Raw genomic sequence first — 14,216 nt, 5'->3', positions numbered from 1 at the left:
CTACATTGACAAAATAGTCAAAAGATACAGCATGGAAAACTCCAAGAAAGGAAATGTTCCTTTTAGGCACGAAATCACTATCTCCAAGAAGATGTCTCCCAAGACTTCTGAGGAGATTAATGGCATGAAAGACGTTCCCTATGCCTCTGCCGTAGGGAGCATCATGTATGCCATGCTGTGCACTCGTCCTGACATTGCTCAAGCAGTGAGTGTAGTAAGCAGATTTCAGGCCAACCTAGGGTAGGAGCACTGGACTGCTGTGAAAAACATACTTAAGTACCTTCGAATGACAAAAGAGTTTTGTCTAGTATTCGATGGTAATTCACTACAGATCCAAGGGTATACAGATGCCGATTTCCAGTCGGATCTAGAAGATAGAAACTCTATATCTGGATATATTTTCATGATAGGATCGTGTGTTGTTTCCTGAGTGTCAGCAAATAGGGGTCCTAAGTAGCAAATTAATAGTCCACAACCCAGGCCGAACGCATTGCCGTAAGTGAGGCTGCCTTATGAATGAAGGTATTCATTCTTGAAATTTGGAATTCAACACATCACCCGTTCCACTGTTGTATGACAACACTGGACCTTCAAGAGGATGATGTTAAGATGTAGCATCAGCGGAGAATGTGGTAGACCCATTGACTAAGCCACTGATACAGAAAGTGTTTATGAAACACATGGAAAGTCTAGGACTCCGGCTAGTACCTAATTGGATCTCAGTGCAAGTGGGAGTTGTTAGACAGTTTTGTATGCCCTTAGCTTCAATCAAAATGATGTACTTTATGAGCTTATTGTAAATGAATAAAAGTGCATATCTGATTCATGTTCCCTTGGTATATTTCTGTGTAATACCCTTAAACTGGACACTTAATGAGACTCGTGTTAGTTTAAATGTTCACAGCTAGTGGGTCGGTCTAGGGAGACCTATCCTGATAAGGCTGACACTGTGGTGCCACCAAGTCGGTGGGGGTGGCTTGTCTCAGCTACCGAGGTGAGACCCTAGGCACATACAGCGTAGGATTAATTGAATCTTTGAATTGGACCAGATTTTTAGTATTGCCCTGGACCTTGGAGATTGATGGGCAAAACTGGAATGTTACACCCGACCCCTAGACTCGATTATGATACTGCACTAGGTGTCAGATTGGGCTGTCTTTGATGTACCAATTAGTGAGATCCTTAGCAGAGGTCAAAACCTGGGTATGTTGGGACAGTCTGAGAATTCATCTGAGTGAGTGATCACAGTGACAGGATCAGCCCCTTTGTCAGACAAAGGTAATGATCGGGGATGCACTCTCACTGATGGAAACCAAGGCTGCCGGCAGCCGATTTCAATCGTTGAGATTTGTTTTGCAAAATATATTTTATATGAGATATAAAAGTATATAAATTATGGTTTCGAAATGATTTGCAAAAGGTTTTAATTCTCGGGATCCATAGAAGAGAGAGTGCAACACTGTTCCTTGCAGTCGATGGAGAGGTCCTCTCTTGTCGGGCAATGTATGATCATTATGGGCTGAGAGGTTAAGTGTAAGACCATAGAGAATAATACCTGATGGGCTAATCTTGCATCTACCCACAGTCCCTAGGTGTTACAAGGTGGCTTGGCCCAAGGACCACTTAGGGTAAATGTTGGACCCATAGGGCCCATCTGATGGGTTTCAGGGGGTGCACTGTCCATAACAGTGTATTCAGCCAGGTCTTGTAACAAAGGCTAGGCTGAACCCATGTGGCTGATGTGTAGATCAATGTTTGGGTCCCACGCCAAACAAGGAAGCCCAATTAGGCAGCAGTTTGAAAGGCTAAATGAATACATAACCTTAAATGGGCCTTTAGCCCATTTCGAACTGGGCTAATTTGATTAGTCATTTAAGGGGCGAATTCTGAGATGGATCAGCTGATAGGACTGAGCCCACACCCTATCCACTTAGAGAGTCCAAGATCTAAATAAGATTTAAATCTGGAAACTTCCTAATTAGATTAGGAGATGGTTGATCTAATCTGCAGATAAGATATGGGTTATCACTTATCTTAAAGGGACTTCTAATCTAGATATGATTTGGGTTAGCAACTCCTAATGGGATTAGGAGCTGATCCCTTTAAGTCTATAAAAGGAAGAGGGGGCGGCAACCTTTAAACATCACAAGCAAGCAACAGATAATCTTGTCTTCAGAGCTGAAATCACAGAAGAGAGAATCTGCACCCTGTAAATACTCTCTTGCCGCCTCCTTTCTGCAGCCGCCGCTTTCAGCAGTTCGATCTCCAATTCTTTGGAGAAATCAAGATTGGATCTTGATTCTAATCTTTTGGAGAAAAGATTGGTGGGAGTTGTATTCACAAGCCGTCCAGGTGATTCTTGAGAAGGGTCAAGTTCTTTTGGAAGAACACTGTTGATTCTGCTCCACCCTACACTGTGCCATTTTCAATGGGAGCAGATTTTGGATCCTTCCTTGGGCGTGAACACCTCCATTAGGAGATACTATTTCTCTGTATCAGGTATTATCTCTCCCTACTCCTTTTGGTTCAGATCTGGTTCAGTTTATGGTTCAAGAATGATCCTTGAATATATGATTTTCTAAATGGGGAATTCGATTCCCAATTGAAGGGAGAGAAAAATTTTTGAAATTTTCCCCCTTATTCCGCAATCTTTGGGCGTCCATGTGATAGATTTCTTATCCCTTCATAATAATTTTCATTCTCATCAAATCCCCCCACACTTAGACCTTGCCCATCCTCGAGCAAGACAAAATTCAAGCAAAATAAGCAAACTATTCTTCCAGACTTTAAACTCAATCTTCCTTCATCTTTTTCCACAAATATTCTTGGTTAACTATTGTAAATCGTTAAATCAACATGACCAAGTTACACACGACTCATCTATCAACCAGTTCAACTTTTGCTACTATAAACCAGGTAGTAAACTAGGGAAAACATTTTTATCTTCACTCTCTCTTTTTTCTCTTCTTGGTGAAAGTGAGTGCATTTTATGCTTCATCTCACATTTAGGAATACTTGGCTAGTAGGTGCATTTTATGCTTCATCCTACTTTTGAATGGCTGGTTAGTAGGTGCATTTTATGCTCCATCCTACTAGGTTACCTCAATTGTATGGAAAAAATGTTTACCATATTTACTTAAACCTGAATTTAGGACTAGCTTAAAAGGAAATGGCTTCAGATAAATTGTGTATTCCCTAATCGCACCTCATCATTAGGTTCACAAGAATTTTCCCAGAATATTGCTTCAATTGATTTCAAGAGTATTGAGTTTTTTTTTTTTTTTGAACTGAAATAAAGACTACTTATCTAAAATCCTGAATCAAATCATATACTTCCCCCCCACACTTAAATCATACATTGTCCTCAATGTATCAAAGCAAAATTCTAGTAGTATAAAGATAAGGGAGACTTCCTTGACTAGTGAGCTTTTGACGCAGCGGAAGGTGGGTGGGGAGGATAAATCATATACTTCCGCTTTTTGTAATCCTTTTCGATCGCATCTTCATCTTCCAACTCAAAAGTTTGCTGCACTAAAGAATCAATAATATCTATAGAAAAAACAGAATATACATCACTAGGATATCTCATAGCATCATAGATATTAAAGTTGATAATCTTACCATCAAACACCATGGTAAGTGTCCCCTTATGCACATCGATTTTAGTCTTGGATGTCTTAAGAAATGGCCTTCCCAACAAAATTGGAGTTGAATTGGAATAATTATCTTCTTCCATATCAATCACATAAAAATCAGTAGGAAAGACCAGATCATTGACTTGGACTAACATGTCCTCCAAAACCCCCTTTGGATATGTAGTGGATCGATCAGCAAGTTGTAGGATCACACCCGTTTCTTTCAATGGCCCAAGGTTCAAAGTTGTGTAAATAGAACGGGGCATGACATTTATCGAAGCTTCTAGATCTAACATTGCTTTCTCAATCTTAACATTTCCTATCTTACAAGGGATAGAAAACATGCCTGGATCCTTGCATTTAGGAGGTAATTTCTTCTGGAGGATTGTTGAAACATTCTCCCCTATTTGGACTTTCTCATCACCCTTCAGCTTTTTCTTAGTAGTGCATAACTCCTTGAGGAATTTGGCATAGCGGGGTACTTGCTTGATTGCATCAAGGAGGGGATATTTACCTCAACTTTATGGAATTTCTCAAGAATATCCTTGTCTTGCTCCTCCTTGAATTTTGCAAATCGGCTTAGAAAGGTGGAGCAGTCACTACAGCTTGGGGTTGCTTACCGCTTGGATCTTGAGTTTGGGGTAGTGCTTCCTTCTCTATTTCTTCTTCGGTTGTATTCTTAGGCACTTCCTTGCTAGGTCTATTCAGCTCCTTTCCACTTCTCAAGGTGATCGCACTTGCATTTTTCTTAGGGCCAGCCATGGTCTGGAAGGGTAGTTTTCCCGATCCTTGAGATTCCAATCGACTTACAACAGTTGCTAATTGGCTGACTTGATTCTCTAGGTTTTGGATGCTTGTCCTTGTCTCCTGTTGGAATTGCTGGGTATTAGCTGCAAGTGTTTTACAATTTCATCCAAAGACATACCTGGTCTGGGAGGTGCATGTTGTGGAGCTGGTTATCTAGGTTGAAAACTGAAGGGCTTGGCTCCATAGCTAAGATTAAGGTGATCCCTCCATCCTGGATTATATGTATTCGAATAGGGATAGTATCTCCTTTGTGGGAACCCTCCAACAGCATTGGCTTGTTCGTAGGGTTCATCTTAAAGTGTAGGACACATGTCAGTTGGATGACCTGTAGTGGAACAAATGCCACAAGTCTTTACTTGTTGTACATGACCTACTACCAATTTTTCCACAAGAGAGGTGAGAGTATCTAATCGCTGATCGATGGAGGAAGTACTTACCTCATTGACTCTCCTCGGTATGGACTCTTGTCTATTTTCGAACTGTTGTGCATTGGTAGCCATGTTTGAAATTAGTTCCCTTGCTTGAGTAGGAGTTTTGTTCACCAACACACCTCCACTTGTAGTGTCAATCATACTCCTATCGATTGGCAATAATCCTTCATAAAAGTATTGGATAAGGAGTTGATCTAGAATTTGATGTTGAGGACAGCTAGCACATAGTTGCTTGAATCTCTCCCAATACTCATAGAGAGTCTCTCCAGTGAATTTTCTTATCCCACAGATTTCCTTCCTAATACTAATAGCTCGTGATGCAGGGAAGAACTTCTCAAGAAACAACTTCATCTCATTCCATGTAGTGATAGAACCGGAGGGTAAGTAGTAAAGCCAATCCTTAGCTTTGTCAACTAGTGATAAAGGAAAGGCTCGCAACTTGATCTACTCTTCGGTAACACCTTGAGGTTTCATGCTCAAGCAGACTACATGAAATTCTTTTAAGTGTTTATGGGGATCTTCACCTGAGAGTCCACGGAAAGTAGAAAGTAAGTGGATAAGACCGGATTTCAATTCAAAAGGTATCGTGAAATCTATATATTTGATGCAGAGTGGTTGCTGATTTAGATCCGATGGAACTAGCTCTCTAAGAGTTCTTTCGTCGATGTTGGCCATGACTTCTTCTTCAGAGTTGTGAGATGGCTTGACGAGGTTTGTTGCCGACTTCACCCCGGAAGATGGGAGCGATGCCGATTGGTTGCGACGTTACTTGGCTTCCTTTCTTAAATGGTGAACTGTGTTTTCGATCTCGAGATCGTACTGGAGTTCACCTACACGAGAAGAGTGAGGCATAAACCAAGCAAAAGGGAATAAATCTACTTAGGACACCAATCCCCGGCAGCAGTGCCAAAATTTGGTGGGTGTTGAATCCAACCAAAGATAAATGTCCGGCTCAAATTAAATATTTTTGTAGATAGTGATGAACAAGGTCGTCTCCACAGGGATTGGGTGGATTTATTTCCAAGATAAAAGAAAATAGAGGGGTTGTTATAAAAGCAAGGAAATTAAAATAAAATAAAATAAAGCAAGGATTAAATCAATGGGAGATAGCTTCTGGTTGAAGGGACAAGTTCAACCTTGATTCTTATCATTGATCACTAATGCAAGGATAAATTCATATGTTTATGAATAAATTAGTTATAGCCATTAACATGCTCTAACAGTCAGCCTCTACTCATATTTCTCGGCAACCAAAACAAACTCTTTGATTGCTTATCTTATTAATAGAGAATCCTAAACAAGCTCTTAGGATTTAATCTATTAATAACATTAAGAGGGGAGAGACCCAATTCTGGCCAGCGATCTCACAAGCTTGGACCATTTAAACCAGATCATATATCCTCCTAACATAAATAAAAAACTTGTCCATAATCACTTTATATTAGTTGCCACCATGATTAAACCTACCAATCATATACGAAATTGGAGGTTCAATCGGCCATAGATTATTCTCATTGAATGAGCAAGGGATCATTCTTGCTTAATCAATAAAAATAATCCTCACAGGAAATCGCAGATAACATATGAATACCCATAAACAATGAACTGAAATAAAAATCAATTAGATCTCACAATGTTTAAGAATCAAAGCTTCCCTAACCTTTCAACTAGAAATCAAAAGCTTACATACACTTCATGTAGATATCGCAGCTTCCAGATGAGGGGGAAGTATTCTGCTTCTTTTCTCCCTGTTGCTGAATTCTTGTTTCCAAGATTTGATGATCCTTGGGTGCTAGTCTGCCCCCTTTATATAGCCTTAGGAGGGAGCAGTTTTCAACTCCTCTTAAGAGTTCTCTTTCTCAAAAATAGAAAGTCTTATTTCCTAATTCAAATCTAATCTTATCATTATCTCTAAATAGAAACTCTTAACTAAGTTTGACTCAAACTCTTTTCTTTCTTTAATATTACAATAAAAATCAGATCTGATTAAAGACTTTTAGCCAAATTCTATTAGGAATGATGAGTGGGCCCTACTACTGTATGTTGAATTGGGCTGGTCTTCTCCAGCGAGCTGGGCTTCTCTGCGAATTGGGCTTCTCTATGAATTTATAGAGAATTCAGACCCGATTTTAACCTTGATAAAGTCCGAATCTATCAAAACTCAAAACATGAAAATTATAAAAATTTTCCTTATCTTTCCAATGCATCTTGACTCATTTCAATCAGAGTCTATATGAGAGAGTTAGGTCCAAATTACCACACTGCACCGAAACTGTGCAATATTACCCGATTAGCCTTTTTTTCACCTAACGCCTCATTTCGTGCCCTACATCGAAATATAAGAATAGTGAGTCCAATTAGGCACTAAATAATTATAAAAGACTGAATATTAATGGATAAAGATATGATAATTTTCATTCTCATCACTTTTTCTCACACCAAATATTTAGAAAATAACATATATAGGGTTCCAATTCACAATAAGCAACTTTATCCACTCTAGTACAAACAACCAAGATCTGTTTTAGGAAAAAACCCTAACTGATGTAACCGTTTCTGGCCACGTACCAATTTTTTGTGATGTATAAATTTTTTGGCTATGTACCTCGTTATTTGACTCGGTGGTGACATGCCTTGGTGATGAGCTACTTGGTGGTGAACTCCTTGGTGGAGAACTACCTGGTGGTGAGTTCCCTGGTGGAGAGTTACTTGGTGATGAACTGCTTGGTGGTGAACTCCCTGGTGGAGAACTACCTGGTAGCACTCCCTGGTGGTGAACTTCCTGGTGGTGAACTCCCTGGTGGCGAAATGCCTGGTGGCGAAATGCCTGGGGGAGAACTGCCTGGTGGAGAACTCCCTGGTGGCGAATTGCCAGGTGGCAAACTGCCTGGTGGTGAACTACCTGGGGGAGAACTGCCTGGTGGACTCATCATTTGACTTGCTCCTAGGCGGCCTGCAACTCAGAGGATGGTCGAGCTCCATGGTGCAACACAACCCGACTGCACTTTGCATGAGGTGATTTCCTCTCCTTTGTAGGCGGCGGGAGCTGAGGGACCTGCGAGAACTGAATCAGAGGACCCGGGGGTATTTTACCGGCGGGGACTCTCTGATGCCTAAATTAGCACTCTGATTACAGAGAGCTTGGAGAGAAATGAGAGAACTAGAGAGCAGGGGTTACCATCCTTTTTTCCCTCTCTTTGGCTTTGGGGGTCGGAGTCCTTATATAGTGGTGTCCTCGCGAGTTAGGTGGGTGAAAAGCCTTCAAACGGTAAGACTCGTCATATCCCGTTAGAATTGGGGTACAGTATTGAACTCCTCGAGGTTGTTAGACTGGTGCTTGTGTCAGGCTGCCAGGTCGGCGCCTGGGCCAGGTTGACAGGTCGGCTCCTGTGTCAGTTGGCGGGTCGGTGTCTGGGCCAGGTTGTCAGGTCGGTGCCTGTGTCAGTCGACGGATCGGTGTCTGGGCCAGGTTGTTAGGCAGGAGATCTTCCTACGATACGCCAAACTACTCTTCTGTATCGAGCTACCCTACAAGTGGCGAGCTGCCCGGGGGAGCTATGCCAAGCTACTTGTGGCGAGCTTTGCCGAGCTTTGCCGAGCTGCCTGGCTCCTTAGTGGCGAGCTCCTTGGAGAGCTGCCTAGCTCCTTGGTGAGCTCTTTGGTGAGCTACCGAGTTCCTTGGCGAGCTCCTTGGTGAGCTACCAAGCTCGCGGGGTATGCCGTTATGGTTCATCGTGGGCATCTTATGGGTTGCCAGGTCAGCTAGGTCGGATCATGTGCCAGGTTGATCCAGCTAGGTCGCGTGCAGGCCGTGTAGGCCGCGCCAGCTCATGCGCAGGTCACGCCAGGCCGCGCTAGGCCAGCCAGACTGGTGCCCGGGTGGAACACCAACTTGGTAAGTTGTTGCCTGGGTGTTTGCCTAGTTGTCACGAGGTGCCACGTGCCACAATTTCACTGGAGGGCCAAATCCGCCCTCATCAATTGCCCCCCACTCCCGAGATGAGTGTAACTTAGTGAAGGGAGTAGATTTCTTTCGGCCCGTAAGTCGACGAGCTAGTAAGTGTTGATCTAATTCCTTAGGCTTCGAGAGCTGCCTGTATGTGACAAATTGCCAGTAAGGCGAGGGGGTCTCCGCCAGTTCAATAGGGCTTTGGGAGTGACTCGTAGTCTACTCTTTTTTTACTTTGCTCGTGTCGGAGAGACGACCGGGTCTTAAGCAGTAATGTGGCCCGTAGGCTTTGCCTGTGAGGTGTCGAGCTATGATTGTGCTGCATCAGCTTCGTAATGCCGGTCACCCACTCCTACAAGAAGCTACTAGGAGCTCGACCTTCGGGGGCAACACTACTAACTTTAGGTCGTCAGCTCACACGGGAGCCTTGGAAAGCTCGACCGATAAGGGCGCCTATGTAGTCTGTTGGCCGCCAACTCCCGTGGAAGCCACGAAGAGCTCATCTTTGTAGGGGGACCTTGCGGAGAGGACTAGTGAGGCATTATCTGAATTGAAAGTAAGGTTGGTTGAGCTACTTAGTCTGTTAGCTCCCTGCATAGTCTTTGAGTTCATAAAAAAATGTAAACTATAAAGCGATAGCTTCAATTTCTAAAAAGTGAGGGCTTAGCTTTGGTAAGATGAGAACTTAGCTTTTGTAGGATGAGAACTTAGCTTTTTGTAGCGTGTTCCCACAGACGACGCCAATTGATGTAACCGTTTCTAGTCACGTACCAATTTTTTGTGATGTATAAATTTTTGGCTAAGTACCTCGTTATTTGACCCGGTGATGACGTGCCTTGGTGATGAGCTACTTGGTGGTGAACTCCCTGGTGGCAAGCTCCCTAGTGGAGAGCTACTTGGTGGTGAACTCCCTGGTGGAGAACTACCTGGTGGCGCTCCCTGGTGGCGAACTACCAGGTGGCGAACTCCCTGGTGGCGAACTACCAGGTGGCGAACTCCCTGGTGGCGAAATGCCTGGTGGCGAACTGCCTGGGGGAGAACTGCCTGGTGGCGAACTGTCAGGGGGAGAACTGCCTGGTGGACTCGTCATTTGACCTGCTCCTAGGCGGCCTACAACTCAGAGGACGGTGGAGCTCCATGGTGCAACGCAACCCGACTGCCCTCTGCATGAGGTGATTTCCTCTCCTTTGTAGGCGGCGGGAGCTGAGGGACCTGTGAGAACTGAACCAGAGGACCCGAGGGTTTCCCGGTGGGGACTCTCCGATGCCTAAGTTAGCACTCTGATTACAAAGAGCTTGGAGAGAAATGAGAGAACTAGAGAGCAGGGGTTACCATCATTTTTTCCCTCTCTTTGGCTTTGGGGGTCGGTCCTTATATAGTGGTGTCCTCACGGGTTAGGTGGGTGAAAAGCCTTCATACGGTAAGACTCGTCATATCCCATCAGAACCGGGGTACGGTGGTGAACTCCTTGAGGTTGTCAGGCTGGCGCTTGTGTCAGGCGGCCAGGTTGGCGCCTGGGCAAGGTTGTCAGGTCAGCGCTTGTGTCAGTCGGCGGGTTGGTGTCTGGGCCAGGTTGTCAGGCAAAAGATCTTCCTGTGATACGCCATACTACTCTTCTATATCGAGCTACCCTACAAGTGGTGAGCTGCCCGGGGGAGCTATGTCGAGCTGCTTGTGGTGAGCTTTGCCGAGCTGCCTGGCTCCTTAGTGGTGAGCTCCTTGGAGAGCTACCTAGCTCCATGGCAAGTTCTTTGGTGAGCTACCGAGCTCCTTGGTGAGTTCCTTGGTGTGCTACCGAGCTCACGGGGTATGCCATTATGATTCACCGGCGGGCATCTTATGGGTTTCCAGGTCAGCCAGGTCGGATCATGTGCCAGGCTGATCCGGCCAGGTCGCGCAAGCTGCCCACAGGCCATGCAGGCCGCGCACAGGCCACGCCAGGTCGCACGCAGGCCACACCAGGCCACGTGCAGGCTGCACGTAGGCCGCATGCAGGTCGTGCCACGCCGCGCCAAGCCAGCCAGACCGATGCCTGGGTGGGACACCAACTTGGTCAGTTGTTGCCTGGGTGTTTGCCTAGTTGTCACGAGGTGCCACATGTCACAATTTCACTGGAGGGCCAAATCTGCCCTCATCACTAACCCTACAAACTTGCTAATAAGATCTATCATTTAGTTTGAATTTGAATTATTACCTTAAAACTAAGAATAACTTAAATTTAATGAGAGTGCAGAAGTATGAAACATTTTTGAATTTTAAAAGTTTCAATATAGGAGATAATATATGGTTAATTTAGTTTAAAAATAAGGGTAAATTGCCAAAACCTCTATTAAAGTTTTTAGTTGTTGTTGAAACCTCCCGAACTTTCTAGCATAGTTGCAAGTAGATTTCCTTTGTTAAAATCCTCTAAAAATGAGGCATGAAAGTGTGCAAAATACCCATGTGGTTGCTTTTGACCAAAACGTTTATTTTCCAAATTTTTTGTTCATATAATTAATCGCTAACCCAAACCTTTCAAATATCTTTCTTTTTTTTTTTTTGAAATTGATTTGTTTTCCAAATTTACCCTTCATATCAATCCCTCAAAGGTAAAGTTATTATAATTTTAAATTATCTTCTTTTCTGTGATTTATAAAGTTTATATTATGTTTTTTTTCTATAGAATCCAGCCTCAATAATAACTATATGAGTATTTTAGACATTTTTATAACTCTCATGCGGATTCTAACAAATGGACTTTACTTGCAATTGTGTTAAGAACTTTAGGGGAGATGATTGGAATTACCAAACTCCAGAGGAACTTTCGGTACCAATCAAAAACTTCAAGGAAGTTTTCATCAAATTATCCTAAAAATTAATTATAGAATGTATTAAAAATCAGCAGCTTTTTTTCTTTTTGGTAAACAATAAAAATATTGGTACACAAATACTATGAGAGTATTGGTCCATATTGTGGACATGGGTAGAATAAAGTTGAATTTCAGTGATGTTCCGAATGTACATGGTGATGTTACCCTGTTTGCGGTATGTCCTGCACTACTAGACCCCGGTTGATCCATTTGCAAATCGTACATTTCCACTCCTTCTCCGAAAGGTGTTCCAACTACACCTGTCTGGAAAGTGTAGGACATTGGGCCCATTGCTTAATTATTTTGCAGAATCACATGGTGGTAACATCTTCATACAGAATGATGTCATTTCTATATCAGAGTCAGAGTCTTTTATGAATAGGAAGGTAAACAGAAGAGACATTAGAAATTTGCCAGGATATCCATTCGACGAGGTTGATGAGATTAGAAACCATCAATATTCTGGATTAATACAACATGAGCTAGTAGATAGCTTGATGATAAAACAACCAACATTGTTTTTAATGCTGACAAACGAGACCACACTGCATATCAATCGAATTCAACACAGAAAGGAGCTTTTGTTAAAGTCGACCATCAATTCAAAAACCCACCAGTTTGGCTATAAATTCGTCAATGTTTTTATCAGAACTTCCTCCTCCACTCACTGCCTCTCTAGCCAAATCTCTCCATTTGATGGCATTCTTCCTAATCTGTTTCCCCTTCTCTCCTTCCATAACTTCCATTATGCATCGCTCCACTTCTTCCCTACTCACAATCCCCTTCTCATCTGGCTGAGCTCTGAGGCCCATTCCCCATATATCCTGAACAAATTTTGCGTTCAGGGTTTGGTCTGTCCACTGTGGTATTCCCACCATTGGTACTCCCAAGCTCACTCCCTCTAGAGTTGAATTCCACCCAGAATGCGTAACAAAGCAGCCCACAGCTTGGTGGTTCAATACCTCTAACTGTGGGCACCAACTTACTACCAACCCCTTGTCTGATGTCTCCTCCACAAAGCAGTTAGGGAGCTTGTCCGTCTCTGACCTCCTCACCACCCACAAGAAGTAGCTCTCGCTTCTCTTCAAGCCCCAGGCAATTTCTTCCATCTGTTCGACACTGAGTGCAGCCATGCTCCCGAATGATACGTAAACAACTGATGCATCAGCCCTCTCGTTCAGCCAGTTTATGCAAGCGCCATTGTCTGGTTTGTAGAGATTGAGACCATAGTCCTTGTCATCTTCCACCCGTTTGTCCAGGAAAATGGACGGTATTGTTGGTCCGATTGCCTTCAGTGGCAAGCGTTTAGCCATCCACTCCACCACCTAAAGTACACAATAAAATCAGTTCAACAAGGAAGGAAACAAAAATCTCAAAGAAAAATTAATGCGCATGAGACAGATCGACATGATCGATCATCAGACGACTTTGGATTAATTATTAGGATTATATTGTAGGTACGTACGTAGAAGTTGACAAATCACAAACCTCTTCCTCCAACTTGTTGAAAGTGTTGACAAGTATGCAATCTACCTTGTCTAAGTTAGAGAATTGACCTAGGATCATTGCAAAATAAGCTGGGTATAACCCTGGAGCAGAAATGTAAGATGGCATGTCCTTAATATCAAGAGGGGGCAACCCAGGAATGGAAACAGCGGGGTCTAGCAGTGGGAGAGTGAGCAATCCCTGGTGGAGATGGTAGTATATGTTGTTGGTGGCACACATTTGAGTGAACAAAGGAACCCCAACTATGCCAAGCTGTTTGGCCACATCCAGAGCCCAGGGGAAGAATGAGTCATATATCAGACAACTGACTGGTTGCCCAGAGCTATCCATCTTGTTGATGAGTTTAGCCAAGGTCTGAGAGCCCACTTCCTTAAAACGAGTGAGGTAGTCATGGATGCTCTGTGCATGCTCAAAGCCACCGTCGTCAAAACCATCAGAGATCAGCTGGAACTGGAGGGAGTTGGGTTTGGCGTGCATGGACTTAGAGACAAATCTGGTGATAGCAAATGTAACTTTTAGGCCTTTGAAGGCTAAGCGTTTGGAGAATTGGAGCAGGGGGTTTAGGTGGCCTTGGGCAGGGTAGGGAAAGACGATGACATGGGCTTTATAAGACTGCTCCTCCTCCATTTCGTTACTCTAATTTCTAGCTAGAAGCTAGAGCCTCTAGAGGGACGGACTTTCCTACTACACAGATCTCTAACTGTTAGCTGAGTTGCAGCTTGGGATGGGCGTCGTTGGCTTCTTTTTATAGACAAAATGTTGTCGAAATTAATTACTTTGTCGACTCGTTGCACAACTCGTGGAGCTGGGATTTTCCGAAAGCAAAAGGCGTAGGAACAACGCAGAAGTACAATGAGTCTATATGACACGTGTCCTAAGCATTCATTCAAACGTTTTTTCGGTTAGTCAGAAGTTATTTATTATTTTATTATTTTTATTAAAATAATTAAAAATAAAAAAAGTAAAAAAATAAAAAACCCAAACGTATTGGGAGTTGGGACTCATTTACGTTTTCCTTTTTCAGCCTGTTTGGCTTTAG

General features: G+C 43.2%; 1 protein-coding gene and 1 pseudogene across 1 annotated transcript; both read right to left on the bottom strand.

Annotated features, from left to right (window-relative positions):
• Positions 1–3,418: 3,418 nt before the first annotated feature.
• On the bottom strand, positions 3,419–5,548 carry LOC148873418 (uncharacterized; annotated as a pseudogene).
• Positions 5,549–12,073: 6,525 nt separating this feature from the next.
• LOC148873417 (UDP-glycosyltransferase 74F2-like) lies at positions 12,074–13,955 on the bottom strand. The gene is made up of 2 exons (XM_088966316.1): positions 13,160–13,955; positions 12,074–12,996 (listed from the first exon to the last, which is right to left on the bottom strand). Exons 1-2 carry the CDS (start codon positions 13,802–13,804, stop codon positions 12,274–12,276), a joined length of 1,368 nt encoding a protein of 455 aa, XP_088822442.1. The 5' UTR covers positions 13,805–13,955; the 3' UTR covers positions 12,074–12,273.
• Between the last annotated feature and the right edge of the window lie 261 nt (positions 13,956–14,216).

This window comes from Nelumbo lutea, chromosome 1 (assembly GCF_056320005.1).
Source record: "Nelumbo lutea isolate HS-2025 chromosome 1, American lotus-T2T, whole genome shotgun sequence".
Lineage (NCBI taxonomy): Eukaryota > Viridiplantae > Streptophyta > Magnoliopsida > Proteales > Nelumbonaceae > Nelumbo > Nelumbo lutea.
This window is presented reverse-complemented; position numbering and strand designations above follow the sequence as displayed.

What these genes read in the sequence shown, in the direction of transcription:
- LOC148873417 (XM_088966316.1), bottom strand. Translation starts at nt 13,804, where the DNA reads ATGGAGGAGGAGCAGTCTTATAAAGCCCATGTCATCGTCTTTCCCTAC. An exon ending in TCAACAAGTTGGAGGAAGAG is followed by an intron (nt 12,997 to 13,159) that starts GTTTGTGATTTG and finishes TGTGTACTTTAG; the next exon opens with GTGGTGGAGTGGATGGCTAA.